Source organism: Miniopterus schreibersii (assembly GCF_964146895.1).
Source record: "Miniopterus schreibersii genome assembly, chromosome: 5".
Taxonomy (NCBI): domain Eukaryota; kingdom Metazoa; phylum Chordata; class Mammalia; order Chiroptera; family Miniopteridae; genus Miniopterus; species Miniopterus schreibersii.
Genome location: NC_138106.1, coordinates 65,646,530 through 65,668,302, shown reverse-complemented (window position 1 = coordinate 65,668,302; position 21,773 = coordinate 65,646,530). Strand labels below are relative to the sequence as shown.

At 38.9% G+C, this 21,773-nt stretch overlaps 1 protein-coding gene across 1 annotated transcript in view; it reads left to right on the top strand.

Moving 5' to 3' along the window:
• Nucleotides 1–20,186, top strand: part of IMPG2 (interphotoreceptor matrix proteoglycan 2) — a gene marked incomplete at both ends in the record, with an annotated part of 56,220 nt that extends 36,034 nt beyond the window's left edge. The window contains 8 exons of the mRNA XM_081138041.1: nt 447–532; nt 8,948–9,251; nt 10,048–11,327; nt 12,394–12,613; nt 16,384–16,594; nt 17,904–18,089; nt 19,458–19,656; nt 20,103–20,186. Of these exons, the coding sequence (XP_080994167.1) occupies nt 447–532; nt 8,948–9,251; nt 10,048–11,327; nt 12,394–12,613; nt 16,384–16,594; nt 17,904–18,089; nt 19,458–19,656; nt 20,103–20,186 (2,570 nt within the window). The remainder of the gene's footprint in view (nt 1–446; nt 533–8,947; nt 9,252–10,047; nt 11,328–12,393; nt 12,614–16,383; nt 16,595–17,903; nt 18,090–19,457; nt 19,657–20,102) is intronic.
• Between the last annotated feature and the right edge of the window lie 1,587 nt (nt 20,187–21,773).

The following is a 21,773-nucleotide window of genomic DNA, read 5'->3' as shown; positions in this document are numbered from 1 at the left end:
TAGACCATTTTTCAAAGGTACTTTCTGCCATAAAGGAAATCATTTTGCATAATTTTCTCCATTTTTAGCATCAACCAAATGAGTTGGAATTTCAGTTCAACTTTCTTATTAAAATGAAAAAAATCCATTTTAAAAACAACTGCTTCATAGGAATCTTGAAAAGAGTAAAAATTGCTTGAGAAAGGAAAGGAAATAATATAGGAGTGTCCTAAATGTAATAATGCGAAGAATCTTTATTTTATGTTAGTCTCACAATTCAGAAAGTTGGTGCTAATATAAGTAAAATATCTGAATAAAGTAACAGGCATTTTCTAAGCAAGTCTCCCTCATCTGTTTTGCCCAAATCTAACCTGTAAAAAGGAAAAACTTAGTGTTCAGTTGTCTCTTAAGCACAAGTACAATAGTGTCTCAATTAAAAATGTTCTTGAATATTGTTTTTTCTTCAGTGAGAGAAGTTTTACTTCCCCAAACTGAAGACCTGGTTTCGAACACCCAAAGTGCAAGTCTTCCAGCAACCCCACCATCTATTCTGGTAAGTGTGTTTCTGTATTATATGCCTAGAACCAGGTCCCCAAGCTTCTCTTCTTTGTACACTTCCCTGCTTACTTTGGCATCTTGAATTTCCCAAGCTGTTCCTATTTCAAATATTCTCTTACATCATCCCTGGAACATTATTCTTAGTTGTCAGCTCATGGTTTCCCAAGTATTGGGTTAGAAAATTTAAGCCTTCCGCAGTAGTTAAGTGAAATCCACACGTTTGGTATTGCCAAACTCCATGCAGGGAAGAAAACTTATTTATGGTTCATAGTTGTTTGGTAATAATTAAGCTACAAGTGCCCACTGAGCTCTCTAAAAGTTAGACAAATAGTTTTTATAGCCAAGACTATATATTGATGTACATAGGTATAGAGTGTAGATTTTTTGTTCCAAGGATTGTATTGAAGAAAAGTTTAGACGCCACAGCATACAGAAGGATGTGTGCGTGGAAAGGAGAGAAGGAAGAGTAGAAATATTGGCTATCTGACAAATGACAGGGACTCTAAATCATGCCTCTTTGTAACTTGGGCTGAAAACATCAGGATTTGTACAGAAACAGCTTGGAATGAACTTTCCTTTTTGTTCTTACCACCAACTCCCCTGGGCACTCTTCTGCCCCCTCTAAGCCCCTACTTGCCATTTACCTATAGAGGCATCCAGGGAAAAAGAAGGTGACTTCCTCAAGTGAAGTGAAAATAGCAATGACAGCAACCACAACCACAACACCACTAGAGACTCACGTGTATAAAATGAGCATAAGATCTTTCATTATCACATAGACACAGGACGGGGACTCCCTTCTACGTTCCCCGCTCCTTCTACTCTCTTGAGGCTTCTTTTCTGTCTCATGTGACAGAAAAGAAATGAATGGTAATTAATTTAAAATATTTGTTTCTTGGCTTTAATTCAGAAATGAATTACTTGGAATACTGTTTCTTGGCTTGAAGAAATACTTAATTTGAAATACTCGTTTCTTGGCTTTAATCCAGCAACAAAAATTTAAAAAGTCTGTCCAAAATTCATGTGACCGTTAATATATGCAGTCATTTCTTCTACTCAGGTATAGTGCAGCTCAGTTTGGAAAAGGGGAATCACTGGGAATAACTTTATTTTTTACCAAGTTTCATATTGGATAAGAAAGGTTAGGGGTGATTGGCATGAGAGATTACATTCATTTGGTGTTTATTTATTCATTTACTTATTCACTCTTTCAAATATATTTATTTTGTGCTTTTCGTGTGCCAAGTGCCGAGGAAACAAGATGAGTAAGGTGTGGCCTTGCCTACAAGAAGTTTCCAGTCTGGAAGTCATAGGCAGACTTCTACAAATAAAGTGATGCTATCCCCAAGGTCCGTCCAGGGCGCAGTGCGGGGAGTGCTCATGCACCGTGAACAGGGCTCCCCTAGTCTCCGTTTCCGCCAATCACATCCAGCTCGCAGCTTCTCTGAACACAGATCTGTGGTGATATTATAAAGACAGGAATTTCTATATAAGCCAGGGGCTGCAAACCAGAGACCCACCGGCTGGATCTCGATATAGGCATGTGCTTTGGGCCAAATTAAAAAAAAAAAAAAAGCCTTTATTTAAAAACTAGGAGATTTTTGCATAGAAATGCAGATTTTAAACTTCTTTTAACGACCCGAAAGATCTGGTATAGTTAAGTTCACATTTTCTTGACTAACTGGGCTCATTTGTGTTACCTGTTCTGTGGTTCCATTTGCGTTGAAGCCAACCCCTGATAACTAACTAGAGGGCATTAATTAATAATTTGAGGGGACAGTGTTAATGGATGATAGTAAAACATGAAAAAAAAAAAGAATGATTAATTAGAAGTGTCTGGTTATTGCTTCTTTCTTCTGGTTTTCTTGTTGGCAAACTGTTGAGATTTTTTTTTTTAACCAGGTTTGATTTTTAGAAGTTATTTTAGAGGTAGGAGTGTTGGGATATTGAAGTCGATATGTTTTGGCATTCTGACTTGGAAAATCACTTTTTGCACAGTATGCTTTCTATAGGAGTAGCAAGGTTTTCAATTGGCAATAGTAAAAGTGAAACTGGCCAATATAATATTAAACTTGTTAATATACTACCTTGAACTAAAAGAAGAATTCATGAGTTGAATTTGTTACTACGGGGACATTTATCCGTGTAAAAATAAATGAAGTGCTATTCCTGGCATGTATGTGTTCACCTTTCAGAATGTATGAGAGAGCTTTGTTGCCATGCCATTTTGGGGGAGGGGTACTTATTTGGAATAGATGGCCTTCCTTTATTTAAAAAGTCAAGTTGTTTACTTCCACTTTTGATGTTTCTTACTTGTGACTTGATTTTTATTAAAGATACTGTATATTGTTTTTACTTTTAATTTTTATGAAAGGAAAGGCATTCAGTTTATAGAAATCTATATATTGCTTGAAGATTTCTTTTTCATTGAGAATTGAGCTGTTCTCCTAACGTGTGTCAAGTAATCGGCTCAGTCTGATAAAACTCAATTTTTAAAGCACGGGTTAAAGTCTTAAGCCATCTCTCTCAGAATTTTGAAAAAAATGCAGATTAAGAATTTGCAAGGATCTAAACATACCTAATTCAGCTGGAAGCATGAGTGGCTTTAACACATCTCTAGATATGGTTTTAGATAATTAAGAGGAAAAAAGTGAATGCCATGGTATGGTGTGCTTGTTCGTCATCATGGCCACTTTTTTGAGGAACAAAACTTGATACTGAGCAAATGACCTTCTTACTTTTCCATGAATGCATATATGGTTTTAGACACTAGAAGAAGAAATGGGAAAGGAAGAAACTTTTCTTTCTGTATGAACAGATTCCATATTCAGAACAGCAGACATTTAAATATTAAAAAATGGTCTCCCCCTTTGTCTTCACCCGGGTCTTATAGATCTGTGTACACATGCCAACTTGAATGAGAATGAACTGCCAAGTCTGTTCTAGTTTTCCTCTGGGAATCTTTTCACCATCTGGGTATATACGCTTTGTATATACAAGCAAAGCACTGGGATTGAGAACTCTAGAAAATCACAATCTAGTTCTGATTTTTTTCTCTATTTTTTTGTGGCCGTAGGCATTTCACTTTTATGAACTTCAGTTCCTTATCTTTAATAGGCAAGGATGGATACATGATTCTTAAGAGTCCTTCTAGTCTAAAATTTGGTACATTATGTTCATGCATATGCACGTACTCAGTCCCCCTTTCCAACATAAGGTTTTTGTAAACCAAAGGAGGCCTTATAAAGCCACCTGAGCCTCTGGCAAGAGAAAAGCTGGTATTGTTACTTAATTTTTTTTCTTCCACATTCTGGACTTCAACTTGTTTCTTTTTATTTATCAGAAATTGAATTTTTACTTTCTCCACCTGGTCCATTCTCCCCCTCCCCCAGATTTATAGAGATATAATCAACACATAGCATTGTATAAATTTAAGATGTACAGTGTGATGATTTGATATGTATTGTGAAATGCTTATCACAGTAGGGTTAGTTAACCCCTCCATCACTTCACATGATTACCTTTTATTGTGTGGTGAGAACATTGAAGATTTACTCTCTAGGCATCTTTCAAATATATAACACTCAACTATAGTCTCCATGTTGTACATTGGATACCCAGAACTTATTCATCTTCTAACTATAAGTTTAGACATACACTTTGACAAGTTTGTTGAGAGTTTTGTCAAATGCTTTTTCTGCATATTTTGAGATGATCATATGATTTTTACCCTTCATTCTGTTAATGTGGTGTATCACATTTACTATAATGCATAGTATGTATGGTAAACACATCATTGTTGTTTTATATGTATTGGCTTATAGTTTTCTTTTCCTGTAGTGTCTTTGTTTGGTTTTCATATCAGGGTCATGCTGGCTTTGTAAAATGAGTTTGGGAGTGCCCTCTCCTGTTCAATTTTTTTGAGAGAGTTTAAGAAGGATTGGCATTCATTCTTCTTTAAATATTTGGTAGAATTCACTGGTGAAATTTCTGGTCCTGGGCTTTTCTTTGTTGGGAGGGTTTTTGTTATTGATTTAATCTCCTTACTAGTAATTCTGTTTAGATTTTCTTGTTCTTTATAATTAAGTCTTGATAGGTTGTATTTGTCTAGGAATTTATTTCTTATGGGTTCACCACTTTGTTGGCATATGATTGTTCATAGCAGTCTGTTATGATCCTTTGTATTATTGCGGTATCAGTAGTAATGTCCCCTCTTTCATTTCTGATATTATTCATTTGAGACCTCTCTTTTTCTTGAGTCTAGTTAAGGTTTTTCAGGGTTTTTTTTTACCTTTCCCAAAAACTGGCTCTTAGTTTCTATTGCTTTTCTGCCTTGATCCTTGATATTTTCTTCTTTCTGCTAACTTTGGCCTTAGTTTGTTCTTCTTTTTCTAGTTCCTTAAAGTATAAAGTTAGTTGTTTATGTTAGACTTTACTTTTTTCTTATTGTAGGAATTTATTAATACACTTCTTTCCTAGAACTGCTTCATATATCCCATAAGTTTCGATATGTTGTGTTTCTATTTTTGTTTGTTTCAAGACTTTTTTTTATTGCCTTTTAATTTCTTTTTTGCCCCCTTGGTTGTTCAAAAATGTGTTGTTTAATTTCCACATATTTGTGAATTTTCCTGTTTTTTCCTGTTGCTAATTTCTGTTGCTAGTTTCATACCACTGCAGTTGGAGAAGATACTTGGTATTATTTCAACTTTCTTAAATATGCTAAGACTTGTTTTATGACCTAACACATATGCTCTATCCTGGAGAGTGTTCCATGTGCACTTAAGAATGTATATTCTGGTCTGTTGGATGGAATGTTCTGTATATGTGTATTTGCGTTTACTTGGTCTAAAGTATAGTTCAGGTCCTAAATTTCCTTATTGACTTTCTCTCTGGATGATCTATCCATTGTTGAAAGTGCGTAAAGTCCCTAATGTAATTATTGTCTTGTCTGCTTCTCCCTTCAGGTCTGCTTGTATTTGCTTAATATACTTAAGTGCTACAATGTTGGATACACACACACACACACACACACACACACACACACACACACACACACACAGTATTGCACATCTTCTTGATGAATTGATCTTATCATTATATAATGACCCCTGTGTGCCTTGTTACAGGTTTTGCATTAGAGTCTATTGGGCTGATGTAAGTATGGGCACCCCTGTTCTCTTCTGGTGTCTGCTTTGATGTTTATCACTTTGAGCTTATGTGTGTCCTTAAAGATGAAGTAAGTCTCTTGTAGGCAGCATATAGTTGGGCTCTTATCCTGATTTCCTCCCCCCCCCTTTTACAGGTCATTTGCAGTTACTTCTAGTCATTAAAGGATGACCTTCAGCTTCTTCTTTCTTTTACATATATCTTGCTTTTCTCTCATATATTTAACTTCAGCAGACTGAGGTCAGGTACTCCAGTCTAACACTTAGACGTGTCTTACTTCTGTTCCTTCTTTTGACCAAAGCCACAGTGCCAAAAAATATTTACTAACATTGCACCATCCACTTTTCATTGCTTCCCCTTTCCTTTCTAGATCCTTTATTTCTAATTAAATTTAACCAGAATAATATCATTTTTGGTTCATGTTTTGGTGTTATAATTGATTCTCATTACTCTTTTTTTGCCATTTGTGTTTTATTATGAATTATGTACAGTGGACCCTTGAACAACACAGGTTTGAACTGTGTGAGTCCACTTATATTGGGATTTTTTTTCAATAAATACATACAGTACTATAGCTGTATTTTCTCTTCTTTATGATTTTCTTAACAAATTTTCTTTATTCTAGCTACCTTATTGTAATAATATAATATATAGTACATATAACATACAAAATGTGTGTTAGTCAACTGTTTATGTTATTGGTAAGGCTTCTGGTCAACAGTAGACTATTAGTAGTTAAGTTTTGGGGGATTTAAAAGTTACATGCAGCCCAGCCGGGTGTGGCTCAGTGGTTGAGCGTCGACCTAGGATCCAGGCGATCAGGGTTTGATTCCCAGTCAGGGCACATGCCTGGGTTGCGGGCTCAATCAATGACTCTCTCATCATTGATGTTTCTATCTCTCTCTCCCTCTCCCTTCCTCTCTCTGAAATCAATAAAGATATATTAAAAAAAAAAAAAAAGTTACATGCAGATTTTTTCACTATGTGGGGAGGTGGGGTCAGTGCCCCTAATACCTGCATTGTTCAAGGGTCAACTGCAGTCACCTTTTGACAGAAATGATTCAAAATTTTATGGGTTTTTAAAATGCACTGGACTATAAAACATGGCTCAGCCAAGGTCTCAGTAGTTACAGAGTCACCTAGATGGTAGTGTGTGTAGGGTTAAGGCAGTAAGAAAGGGATGTTGAGGTATGCAGAGACTAACCACAGTGGGAAACCATTACCAACCACTGGATTATAGGGCAAGGGGAGCGAGTGCTGTTACCAGAGCCCAGGGAGAGCTGGCGCTGCAACTGTGGAGGGATGCAGCTACTGCAAGAGACACAATATTGAGGCTTGGAGGGAGCAGAGAAGAAATACCCCAACTTCTCACTCTTCCCATCCTTTGACCTTCTGCTTGTGCTTCTAAATGGGCAAACTCAAACAGAAGACAGATGGTGAGGGAGCAGGAATGATGGAGGTAGTGGGGGTTAGCCTCCCAGAGTGGAGAGCAGAGAAGAGGAGGATCTGGGGTGGTGGCAAATAGAGAATAACCAGCATGGTGGCCCACTTAAAATAGCACCTAATTAAAATAGCCTGGACTGGGTAGGAAGTGCTGGTGTCGTCTTTCCACAAAAGAAAATCAGTTTACGTGACAGAGTGCTTTTGGTTTAGAAAAACCATTGTCGATGAAACTGAAGGTATCTCTACATATACCCACTGATCTACTGTTGTTACCTCTCCAGTGCATTTGTCACTGGAAGAAGGGATGAGTCAGGACATGCCCAGTGGTTCGTTCCCTCCCTCGTGACTGGGAGAGTGTGCTGTCTAAAGCTTCCTCTCACAGGCCCTTGATGGAATTAGGCCATGACATTGGGTTGAATCTCTTCATAGGCCAGTAAGTTCTGTTTTATTTAATGGATATATAGACTGAACTGTAGTTAGCCACCATAAAATTGTGTGCTTTCATTTAAAAAGCATATGAGGCTCGAGAGCGTATGGCAATGAAAATTCATCACTACTGGCAGGGATCTCCTGGAGGGAGAGGAGGGGTTACAGTCAGAGCTTCTTATTCGTAGTTTCCATGGGCTTCATTTTGTTCGTGGCTATTCCATGAATTCCAGTCTTCAGGCAGGTTTATACATGTGGGAGGTGTCTTAGAGGTTTCAGTTAATGGGAAATATAATCACTGCACAACTAAAGAAATATTTTAAAGACCCAGGCTGAGCTAGTATGACCAGAACGAGATCAGGCTATATCCTCTGCTTGGGAGTTTTTAAAAGTATTATCCTCAGGCCAATTGGGTTAGAACATCTGGAATGTGGAGCCGGGGCGTTGGTGTTTTAAAAAAGTTTCCATCTGATTTTAATGCTATTTAGGGTAGAGAATGATTGTTCTTTTCTCTTCTTCCGTTTTCACCCAGGAAATATTTTATGAATTCTATGCACATGGAACTTCTTGGTTTTTTTATTCATAACCCAGCATAGATGAAATCATAGAAACTCTCACCAAATGTCATGGCCGTTTTATTGGTCAGCATCACTAGTAAACTTTTTTACGCAGACAAACCTTCATAGGGTTAAATAATTAGCATGTTCAAGGATTGTGTTTCTGTCTACTTTTCTATTCCTGAGGCTAAATTTGAACAGAGATTATTATTAGTAAAAAGTCACTGGGAAGAGAAAAATTGTATTTTGAAAGTGTGATGTCATTTCACAGATGTCACTATTTGTTTGAGGTAACCTGACCTTAGTTTGACATGGTGGCATTTCTTATCAAAACAAAGACTTTAATTAATTAAATGCCTTTCAGAATGATGAATAAAATTGCTAGTAGTTCTTTTCTGCTGTGGGCAGTGTGCTTGGGTCTTTGACAACAAGTTACAGATATTAGTAATGTCAATGTATTTAAAGTATTTAAGCTAAGATAGACGACAAGGAATTACCTAAAGCAAGAAAAACAATATTTTCTTCCACAAATTCACTCTCTTTGGAATCTTTTAAATATGTTGTCTTATCTATCCCCACTTTCCAGGTGAGATTCAAGAGGTACATGGTTTTTCTGTAGATTTTGCAACTAGTAAGTAGTGAATTGGGATTTGATTACGGATCTGTTTGAGTATAGAGACCATGTCCCCCTTCCCCCCAATATTACATTGCCTTCCTGTCCCTAGAAAATCTGGGAATTTCGATAGATAGGTGGTAGTTAAAGTCATTTTTATGTTTATTTTTATCTATGATATGATTTAGCCTTTTTTTCCCCCTAGGATAATACCCTTCAAGCTGAATGGCCCTCAGCAGATGAATCCACCACCAGCAGTATTTCACCACTTGATTTCAGCTCTGGTCCTCCCTCAACCATTGGCAGGGAACTCTGGTCAGGGAGACCTTTGGGTGATTTAGTGTCTACACCCCAATTAGCCTTTCCCTCGAAGGTGGGCCTCAGTTCTACCCCAGAGGTTTTAGAGGTTAGCAGCTTGACTCTGCATTCTATCACCCCAGCAGTGCTTCAGACTGGCTTGCCTGTGGCTTCTGAGGAAAGGACTTCTGGATCTCACTTATTAGAAGATGGTAAGAAATTCGACTCCCTTTTCATATTTCCTTTCTTTACTGTGTCAGATGACAGGGTTTTGAGGAGAGGAAGAGACTGGGGGTAGAAAAGGAATAGAAAAGCATGGTTGCATGCATTAGGAGGAAATGTCTCAGAAAAGTTGTGTGAGAAAGGGAGCAATCAGTTTTAATTGGTTGGAATGGAGAAAAATAATAGGAAATGAACTTAGTGGGTTGGGGTGGGGATCAATTAATAGATATTTTGAAGGTTCCATTAAAAACATGTAATTAAATTACTCTTAAATAACTACTTTACTTACTTGAATATTGGAGTGGTAAACAAAGAGCATCAAAGAAGATGATCCCACTAGCTTTTAATAGGATTAATGTTAGGGGCCAGGTATAGAGATTTTTAGCTTGCATTAGGCTTCAGAAGGGGAGAACCTGAGTAAGGCAGTGATAGCAGAGATTCAGAAATGAAAATCAAGTAGATGGTTTAGGTGTTTTTTGGGAAGGGAAGGAAAAAGCAATGTGACTCAGACGTGGAGTGTGATGAACAAAGATATAAACAGTGAGTCCAGGAATTTGAACATTAGGTGAACCTGAAGGATGGTAGATGATAAACATAACAAGGAAGTGGAAATTCAAGGACAAATAAAATTCCTGGGGAGTTTTCTCCTTAAGTTTTCATTAGATTTAGTATTTATTGTCAATATGGCTACCAGCAGTTCTTTATTTTCAGGAAGCTGGTTTTATTAGGACTGGGAATATATTTTAGTAACACTGTAGATTAACTAATGGAAAACTTTATTTTTAGGATTAACCAAAGTTGAAGGGTCAGAAGATTTTCTTTCTATTGATCCATTGCCTTCAAGTCCATTCACCCATCCTGTGCCAAAAGAAACAATACCATCTGTGGAAGACCCTGGGGTGTCGTTGACATCATCGCCAGATCTGGTCTCCTCTGTCACATTAGATCTTCTTACTCAGGAAGTAACTACACCTTTTGGCTTGGACTCTTTGGCCTCCAAAGTTAAAGGCCATTTAGAAGTGAGCGCTTTGATGCCAGACACATCCATGGAAAAAGAGTTCATATTTGAGAGTGGCTTAGGTTCAGGGTCTGGGGAAAAGGTGAGTCTGATTACTTGGCCATGGAGCGATACTTCATTAGAGAAGAGCACTGAACTACTGTCAAAATCATGGCTGGAAGATGAGGGTTCACTTTTGCCAACTGAGGGTGTAGATGAGCAACTAGTTATAGATGACCAAATAGATTCTACAGACCGAAGCATTGAGTACTCAAAATATGGGCATTTTGATAGATCCACATACTTTGCAGAGGAAGAGCCCCTTGACAGACCTACTGTGCCCATCTTTTCAGAGACCACAACCCAATCTGCATCTCTAATTCTCTCCAAGTACGCACCAGAGGTACCTGACATTGGTTATTACTCAGTTACCAAAGCAGCTCCTCTACTGACATCTACAGCAATCTCTGCTTCTACTGATAAACCAGATCAAGTAGAACCCTTACTAAAGCAGGATATGGAACGAACTACAGAGTCATCTCATCGTGAACAGTTTGATAGCAAAATTTCAACACTGAAGCCTGATGCGCAACCTTTGTGGACCATGATGCCAGAATCAGATGTCATTTGGGCAGAAACTTCCTCCTTAGGGACATTGTCTGGAGACACATTGGCAAGTACACCAGAGAGCATTGACAAGCTCTGGTTGAAAGCTTCCATGACACAGTCTACCACTAGCCCCACCCTGATGGAGGGTGAAGTAATTATGGGCGTACAGGATATTTCGTTAGAACTGGACAGGATAGGCACAGATTACTATCAGCCTGAGCTAATCCCAGAGGAAAATGGCAAGGTTGGTAGTTATGTGGAAATGTCTACAAGTGTTCACTCCACAGAGATGGCTATTGTGGCTCGGCCCACAAAAAGAGGTGACTCAAATCATACGCAGACCACAGGAGCATTGCTGGTTTTCTTTAGCCTTCGAGTGACTAACATGATGTTTTCAGAAGATCTGTTTAATAAAAACTCTTTGGAGTATAAAGCCCTGGAGCAAAGATTCTTAGAATTGGTAAGCACAAGAAGTGAAATATGGACATTAGTGAGTATTCATGTATGAACCACCCCTTTCCCCTCAAACACATAAGATCTGAGCCAAGGAAAGTGTGGTCTGCTGTAGATACTCATTTTTTTTATCAACCACAAATAATATCATGGCCTAGGGTTGGTAGAAAACAATAAGACAGGTGGATACAAGAAACAGAAAACACAAATGTGACATGAGGGTGATGTGATAACTTAGATACTGAAGAATGTATTCATGAATTCTGGGGCTGAAACACGTTTAAGATTTTTTTCACAGTTTATTGTGAGACCAATGTTTTGTGGGTACCTATGATGCCTTTGCTGTTGTAATCTTTGAGTGAAACAGAGAAAATAAACTCTCTGGTATCTAAAATTGTCTGTGAGTTCTATGGGGTTCCAAAATATCATGATGAAAATCTCATGACTCTCAAATAATTCACAATCAGTACTCTTTTCTTTCCTTAAAAATTTTTTTTCAATTACAGTGTACATTCAATGTTATTTTTTTATTAGTTTCAGCATAGTGGTTAGACAGTCAAATAAGTTACAAAATGTTGTCCCTGATATTTCCAGTACCCAACTGGCACCATACATAGTTATTGCAACATTATTGATTATATTTCCTATGATGTACTTTACATCCCCATGACTATTACCATTTGCAACAGCATGATGGACCTAGAGGGTATTATGCTAAGTGAAATAAGCCAGTCAGAGAAAGACAAATGCTATTTGATTTCACTTATATGTGGAATCTAAATAACAATATAAATGAACAAACAAAACAAACAGACACATAGATACAGCGAACATACTGATGGTTGCCAGAGGGGAGGGATGTTGGGGAACTAGGTGAAAGGATTGAGAAGTACAGATTGCTAGTTACAATTGATGCTTTTGTTGATGAACAGTTTAAATAATGTGAGTAGCATGCAATTTGGAAAGGGGGAGGGGTTCATCCTTGTTTGTTTAAGTTTTTTTTTTTTTTTTGGTATGTGTTCAACAAAATGCAAAACTTTGTCAATAAACTGATCATTTTTCATGTATTGTAGCTGGTTCCCTATCTCCAGTCAAATCTCACAGGATTCCAGAATTTAGAAATCCTGAACTTCAGAAATGGCAGTATTGTGGTGAACAGCAGAATGAAGTTCACCAAGTCTGTCCCTCCTAATGTCAACAGTGCTGTATACATGATTCTGGAAGACTTTTGCACCACTGCCTACCAAACCATGAACTTGGCTATTGATAAATACTCCCTTGATGTGGAATCAGGTAATGATATTGATTACCCTGGTGGTTTCTTAGTGGAATCCAGTAATTATTCTTAGGCATTTTCCTCTACACCGAGTCGAGGTGCATTCAACAGTTGTAGGTAAAAGAGTACTATGTCAGGCAAATTTTCCACATCTTGATAATTAGTAAAATATCTCTTCCAAGGACATCAATATCATTCTCTTTTCAAAAGGGTTGTCCATACATGTTATCTTTACTTCTTCACCTCCCGTTCCCTTTTCTATATATGCTACCTGGCTCTCTCTTTTACCTATCCACTGGATCTGTTCTTGCTACATCTCTCTGTCGCCAAGCTCAGTAGATTTGAACTCTCTTCTATATTGTTTTCCTAGGTTGTTCCACTCATTTCCACTATTATAAGCCTAATATTGATGTAAATAACTTTCCACATTTTTATATGCAGATCAGACTTATTTTTTAAACTCCAGAATCAATATCTAACTATGTACTGTTCATCTCAACTTGGATGTATTCTATGTATATCAAATTAAGATGTGTAAGAGTGAGCCCTTGTTTTCTGTATCTTACTACCTTCCAGCTATATCTGTTCCTTTCAGCTTCCCCATCTGGATAAACGGAAGCTGTGTCCACTCAGCTACTTAAGCCAGAAACCTGGGAAGTCATTCTGATACCTCAGTTTCCATCACTCCCAACTTTCAGTCATTCACTAAACTTATATTAATTCTGATTCTAAATATATCTCAGATTTATGTGCTTCTCTCTCTCCCCACTGCCGCTACTCTAGGCCAAACCATTGTCATCTCTCATTTGAACTAGCTTCCCCACTACCTCTCTTGTTCCCTTCCCCTCTCCATTCTCCAGACAGCAGCCAGAGTGCTCTTTCTAAATCATACATCATATTATTTTACTTTCTTGCCTGAAATACCTCAATGACTTTCTGGTTCAATAGCCACATGGCCTGGACCTCAGCTCCTTCCCCAATATCATCCGTTGAAACTAACTTCTTTGCTCACCGAGTCAAATTAGCTTGTTTTTAGTTCCTCAGATTCAAAAAACTTTTCTTGCCTTAAAGCCTTTGCACATACTGTCTCCTTTGCCTGGAGCTCTTTCCCCTCTTGGCTGACTTCTGCTCACCCTTTATGCCTCAGTTCAAATGTCTCTTCCTCAAGACTTTCACTGACTCACCCATAATCTAGATTGGGTCTCTCTTGTTTTTCTTTATAACATCATGTTCTTTTCCTGCTATAGAGATGATAACTATTGTAACAAGGCCAATTTATGCACATAGTTGCTTAATGGCTATTATCCCCAGTTGAGGTATCCACAAGGACCGAGACTTTATCTATTTTATCAACCACAGTGTCTTGCATATATAAGGTATTAAAAATATTATGAATGAATGAAATGAACCATTGTTTTTATTTGGAGACCTGGATGCAGTGAATACTGTTCAATCCTCAGATTTTGTTCTTTTTTATCTTTCACACACCAGAGGACAGTGGTTTTGGGTAGGAGTAAGGGAAATGTCTGGGTTTGTATATCTCCAGTGCCTTTAACTCTCAAACTGGTTTCAAAGCCAACCCTGATTTTTAACTGAGAAAGAAACATTGTTTCTTTTGAAATCCTTGAAGGACCATTATTCACTGTAAGTGAAGAAAATGATTTGGCTAATCCTCCAATATCTAAATCTCTTGCCATTTGAGTTCTCTAAGGCCTGTTGCACATTCTTTGCCATGTGGTGTAGTGGAAGAAGCAATTAATTATAATTTGGAAGGCCTGATGTCTTGCCTCTGCTCTGCCATTTATCATTTGTGTGACCCTACATGAGGTATTTTATCTCTGAGCCTTAGTCCCTCATATATTTAACAGGGATAATGTTTGGAGTGATTACTTCATAAGTTATATAAATGTCTAGTCACTATGTTATACACATGAAACTAATATAATATTGTATGTCAACTCTAATTTAAAACTTAAAATAAATTTTTAAATGGGGATAATATTACTTGGCCTATGTATTTCATGGGGCTATTCTAAGGATTAGACAAATAACATATATTTGCGTTTGACTAGCCATACAAATGCAAGCAGTTATAATTTATAAAACATTTTGCAGAAGTCAATCCACTTTTTTAAAAAAGGGAAGTACAATAAGTAAGTGCATTTGCCTCAATTTTGTATGTAACTCACATGTGAGTTGCATGCTGAGTTATCCAGGTTTATGGGGTCACCTTTTTCTTTAATATTCAAATGAACTAGCATTAGCCCCTCCCATGTGTAGTGTAAAACCTGCACCCATTTCCTTCCCACCCCCGATATCCCTAGGAATGAACAGGGAACTTAAATATCTCTTAATCACCTCCAGCTCTGAATTCCTTTTGCTGAATTTCCAGTCTCACATTTGTCTTGATCCTTGTGGTTGTTCTTTATGAAAACCCAATACAGATCACAGTCCCACTTTTCACTTTCCCAAAGCACCTCTAACACAAGGTAGTTGGTTCTATTAGATAATTGCTTATGATATGAGGGTGACAGAGGAGGTATCATCATACCACAGCAGATGGCTTAAAATATTATTAGGCATAAATATCCTTCCTCAGCACCCCTTTCAAAGTTATTTCTTGCTGGCCAAGTTTTTGGACCAAGCCAGCAACTATGTTACTCTGACTGTCTTTCTATACCCTCTTCATGTTTTCTTCATTTTCATTTTTCTGTCCCCATCAATCCCTCCATTAGCCTGCCCCCTGTAAAACTAGACATAATTCATTCTACAACTTAGATCCCTGTCTCTTATCCCAAACTTAGCTCCAGGTCTACCTTTGCTTCCCCATAAAGTCATTAAGGTACTCTTAAACAGAGGGCCATCTATTCTAAGCATCCACCTTTAACCTGCACAAAGGATTGGAAAAAATGCTTTAAAGCTACAGTCTTTTATTTACATGATTAAAAAATTAGTCTTAGCCTCTCTCCTTGGTCTGGAGGAAAAGGCAGCAACATTTATCTCTTTCCTCTTATAGATTCTATTTTCCTTCCCCCAGACATTCTCCTATACCCATAGGATGGTCAAATGTTTTAGAATTTTTAAATAGCATTTTCCTACTACCTGTATATTTTTAAAGACCTTCAGATTAAAATATTATTTTAACTCAAGATTGGCTAGAGACAAGATTGATTTGTTTCTTGCCTAATTTGTTCCCACAGAAGCTCTTGAACTTCCATCAACAAAGGGAGCCATGCCGTATCATCCTTCCCACTCTCTACATACACTCCTATACCTCACTGCTAGGCTAGGATTCTGTTTTCTGAGCACAAAGTCACAATATGTATATAGAATAAGACTGTTAAGACTTAGGAAATACACAGTGGAATCCTGCTGTTTAGGGCCCTTGTAAAAACTGCTCATCCGTCATTACTTTTGTATGCTCTTCTTGTTACATGAACATCTTATCAGTGGTCCCCTGTATAAGTTTCCTAGGGCTGCTGTAACAAAAGACAACAAACTGGGTGGCTTACAATAACAAATTTATTCTCTCGTAGTTCTGAAAGCTAGAAGTCTAAAATCAAGGTGTTGTCAGGGCCGTGTTCCCTCTGAAGGGTTTAGGAAAGATTCCTAGGATGAGTCCAAATTTTTTTGTGGTATTGGTGGTGATGGTGTAGTTTAATGGTTTAGGGAAGGGGTTGTCAGATGGTACTTCGGAGCAGGGAGCCTTAATGGAGGAGCTTTGTGCACCCCAACTTCTGTGTTTTGCCTTTCCTTGCATCATTTTCTGGTTTGTTTGATGTTTTAGGTGATCAAGCCAATCCTTGCAAGTTTCAGGCATGCAATGAATTCTCTGAGTGTTTGGTCAATCCCTGGAGTGGAGAAGCAGAGTGCAGATGCTACCCTGGGTACCTGAGTGTGGAGGAACTGCCCTGTCAGAGCCTCTGTGACCTACGGCCTGACTTCTGCTTCAATGATGGGAAGTGTGACATTATGCCTGGACATGGGGCCATTTGTAGGTATGGTGTAGTTAGGGATTTTATAGATACTTCCTCTGAAGGAAAAGGGTCTATACCTGTGATTTTAGGATAATCATAACAATATTTATTACAGAAGTTATATCTAGGCAATAGATTGGTACCATCTAGTTGTCATGTGAAGACTGAGTTAGTTAAAAGGCCTGAATTATACCAAGTTCAAATGGTTATTTTATTTTAGGCTCTTAGGGAGCTGTGAGAAAAACATTGTATAGTGTCCTGCTGAGGGTACTGGGAGTACTTCGAGATTTCTGCATTGTGGTTCTTAGAGGGGATAGTAAGGCAATTGGTGCTTAAATTAGGTTTTGGCATAAGAGCAACATTTTGTATCTGAAAGTGAAAACAAAGGAATTTTATTCTATTTGGATTCTGTTCTCAATGGCTTTGGGCTGCTTTTGGTCCTACTGAGTATTCAGAGATAAAGAAAACACAATAATTTAAGCAAAGATTTAAAGTCTTCGAAGTTATGACAAATACATTTCATTTTAAGTACCTGAGATCCATCTCCTTTAAAGGTAGAAGCAAAGGAAATGCAGCAGACAGATGGGCAGATACTGGTAGCCTGACCGTCCTTTCCTACCTATTCTCTCAAAACAAAGCAGAAGGAGTCAGCCTCCCCACCACGCACGCCACAGCCATGTGAGAACAAACGAGGACGATTTGTGGATGTGAAAAAGACCAAATGTTGGCATACTGCCCAAAACAGAGGAACTACGTAGAACTGATTCGGACTCTTCTGTGTCAAAGTGTAATGTTTAGCTAGGAAACTAAAGGGAAAGGGAGTCTCTTGAAATCCAGAGAAATTAGTATTATTTGGGAAAGCAGTGATTTCCTTGCTGCTCTGGGATTTGAGGATATTTTTGTATAAGTCCGTGGCCTTTGGGTTTGGAGGATCTCTGCAGTGTGGGGAAAGGACATGAGGAGTCGGGGACCTGGGTTCCAGATCCAGCTCTGTTGCTAACTGTGTGGTCTCACACCAGTCACTTTCCTTCTGGGCCTGTTTTGTTATCCAAAACTAAGGAACTTGAATAGAATACTTCCTTTAAGCATAGTCAATCTTTTATTCCATCGTTTACACATAGTCACTGAGGACCTCCTGGGTCTGTGCCAGGCATCACACACGGCCTTAAATCGTACGATCATTTAACCTGTATATTTACCTCTTTACTGAAGCCTTGTGTGGTCAGCATTTCTTTCTTTGCCTTTCCACGGTCCCGCCTTAGCTTCTGCTGCTGATTATTCCTTTCAGCAGAGTGATTCCACTCTGAGACTCGGTCACTTCTCATTACAGGTGCCGGGTGGGTGAGAACTGGTGGTACCGAGGGGAGCACTGTGAGGAGTTTGTGTCCGAGCCCTTGGTGATAGGCATCACCATCGCCTCTGTGGCTGGACTTCTCGTCTCTTCTGCCGTCATCTTCTTCCTCATTAGGACTCTTCAAGCTCGGAATGCTAGGAGAAAAAGAGAGAGGCCCTTTAGGTAAATAAACACAATTGCTCTCTGGTGGAATGAAACGTTCCTTTTATTCATTCATATAGTACTAACTATGTGTGAGCTGCTGGATAGGGATCTGGGTGGAGGGAAGAAAGTTATAAAGTTGAATGGAAACATGGGCCCTGTCCTTGAAGGTTGTCAGATTGGAAACAGACACAAGCAGCAGTATGAATAAAATGCTAAGGGGCCTGGATGAGGGATGAATTAGTTTTGCCTGGGGGGAGGGAGTCTTAGAAGTTTTAAAGATAGTTGTGATATTTAGCTGGACAGAAGAGTAGATATTTACTGTGGCTGGGGTGGGACACTTTCTAGCTAGTTGAATGAACATGAGCAAAGTTAGAAAGGCATGAATGAATCTCAAGGCACACTGAAGGAATGGCATCATTGAGTATGGCCCAGATGCCTGTGTCATGGATGGGGAGGGCTGAGGGAGATAAGGTGAGACCCTTGTGTGAGGACCAGATCTGTTAGTTTGTTGCCTTTTGGCTCATTCCAGTTTTAAATCTAGATAAGAATCTGACAAGAAATGAAATCTGGTTTTCTTTTAGTTAAGTGTAACTTCATTAATGGAGAAAATATAACCTGTTCTACTTGCTAGACTAGCAATCCAAGGACCTTTTGGGTTGTTATGTGATTACAGTCCCCGGTTGTACTTTGCCTTTGTGCTTCTATAGTCTGTAAGAGCTACTGGTTTAGGTCTAGGTTACCTCCTCTCCCCTCAGTTTGCTAAGGAGGCACCTCTCCTAGGTTCCTAGAGCACCCAGGACATGCTTCCGATATTGTTCTTAATGCTTTTTATTGAGTCTGACTTTTTTATTAGACTATAAGCTCATTCTGGAGAGGTATTCCAACAAATTCTTTATATCATTACTATCTAGAACCATCTTAGGCACATAATCAATGCTTAGTAAATATTTGTAGACCTGAATTGAATTTAATTGAGGCCCAGTTCCCCCATATTTATATTCCTGTCAAATTCTCTATGTGTTCCACATTGATTTTTGGTTTGCCTACTCTGGGAGTGAATGCAAGTGCCATATGCATTTCATGAAACACTATTGGCAGGCATGTTTCCCGTCAGCATTTATTGAGTGCCAGGAACTGTGGGGCAAATAAAGATGAATGAGACATGGAACAATTTCACAGGGCACTTGCCACGTGGTCGAGGAGATAATAATGATAACACCTGATAAATAATTTTTGAGACTGATCTGGATGTTTTTCACAGTCACCTCCCCCCATTTGTATCAGTTCACCACCTTTTCTTCCCCAACAGAAATCTTAGTAGAAGTAAGTAGTCTTCCAAGTAGTTGAGCACCTGAATCAAACCTGCTTTTCTTTTTGTGGCTCCAGCAGGCAGCCTGCTAGCCGCTCACCCATGGAAGATGCTGTAAAGTACAACCCGGCGTGTGAAAGCCATATGGGGGGAATCCAGCAGTTTGAGGGACCCACTGCTTGTCCCTTCTACAGTGCTGCACAAGGAGAGGCGATTGGTGGTCTGAGCAGGGAAGAAATCAGACAGGTGTATGAGAACAGTGGGCTTTCCAGAGAGGTAGGAAACCTTGCTTTTCTGTTGTTGCTTAGCGGCTGCTGGGGTGTGTGTGTGTGTGTGTGTGTGTGTGTGTGTGTGTGTGTACGTGAGCTTCAAGAAAAGATGAGAAGTATTTCCTGATTAGCTTTTCCCTCATGATATTTCCTAGTTGATGTAATACACAGAAGTTATATAGATCTGACCTATACCTTCTTGCCCACCCATTGGTTTCTTTCTCCATTATTAGCAAATGTTCCCTCCTCCCCTCTTCCTTAGAAATATGTCTGAGTTATTCTGAGCAGTTCATGTAGCATCCAGACCTTCGACTTCTCTGAAAAGGCCATTCTTTCCAATAGCTCTCCCCTGGAGAGCCTAGAAAGCCACAATTCCTTATAAAAATTAGGACTCCTTTTAAAAGACAGTTGAGGTTTTTCTAATGCAATGTATGGCCTCCTTTTCTTTTAAAGGAAATTCAAGAAAGAATGAGAATTTTGGAACTGTATGCCAATGATCCTGAGTTTGCAGCTTTTGTGAGAGAACATCAAATGTAAGCATTAGCAACAGAGCCCCTTCTCAGGTTCTAAACCACTTGCTTCAGAGGGGTGCCTCCAGTGGCAGCACATAGTGCCTGTTCAGATGATAACCAATGTTTGTTGAGTTCTTTACGGTTACATTTTGACACAGATTACCTCATTTATTTCTCATAATGGCTTTATAAGTAGAGTGTTTCTTATTTAACTTTTATAAATGAGGAAAAGAAGCCTTGGAGAGATGAAGGGACTTACTCAAGATCAGAGCAATAGCAAATGGCAGAGAAAATTTAAAATGAAGACACTATGTGTTCTAGAGCTTCCGGGCTGTGTCATATTTTCTCTCTTATTACCATAGGTACCATCCATGAGCTAATGCTCTAAAACATTTTTCATAGACAGTTTCTATGAGAAGCATTTGAGTAACCATAAATCCTTACATTTAAGTATCTCTATTGATACTTTGCACTATGCTTTCAATTACACAAATCTCATTAAAGTGTATCTCTTGCCTCTATTGAGTTCATATTACATTTCACTCTATCTTTCCACTTGCTTTCCTCAGCATGCATTTTGGACAAGTGTCAGTAGCTTTTTTTCCTTTTGTTCCGTAAACAGACTTAGGTTACAAAAGTAAACTATCTTATAAAGAGACCATTATGGGCATTAATTGAACGTAGTGTGTTGGAATTATAATTTGTCTTTTCTTATTTTTTATTTTATTTTATATACTTTTTAAACAGGCTGCAGGGTTTTAAAAAATATTTTTATTGATTTTTTTTAGAGAGAGAGGAAGGGAGAGGGAGAGAGAGAAACATTGATGTGAGAGCATAATCGATCGGCTGCCTCCTGCATGTCCCCCACCGGCGATCAAGCCCTCAGCCTGGGCATGTGCCTTGACTGTGAATTGAACCCGCAACCCTTCAGTGCACAGGACGATGCCCAACCAACCGAGCCACACCAGTTGGGCTTGGCTTTTATTTTTGCTCCTAATGCTGCCCTCACAAAGGTGCTTCCTTGTGGATGGTTTCCACCCAGGCCAGATATCTTCACCTGGCTTTTGAAAGAGAAAAACCAGAGCAATTCATTCAAGCTTGTAGAAGAAATTGATAAAGGGTCAGGATGACACCCCTGACCCTGACTGGAGCCTCTGCCCTTTCATTCCAAATCCCTTTTCTCTGATAGGCAGCCCCTCACTCACGATTCCTCTCTGATGGGAAGGGATAAATTGACACCTAAGGAAACTGAGGAAGATACTTTTCTAATTCCACGTGCATGGTGGAGATGCCTTTAAAAATCTCTGACTATCTGACTTGGCCCCTGGGAGCTGCTGCCAACCCTGGGAGCTGCTGCCAACCTTTCTGAACACTGTTAGAACAATATTACCAGGAGTCTGCCTTTTAAACCAGGATACCCACTCATCCTGGCATCTCCAGCCAGCAGATGACTGATGGCTCCATTCCAGTGTTGTCTAACAGAAAGAACATGACTGACGTTTTTTTCTTCCCTAAGCCTTCTTACAAGCCCCTCAGAGCCACCTGCCTGAATATGTTTCCTGAACTAAAAATGCATCTCATCTAGGCTAGGAGACTCGAAGAAAGGATTCAG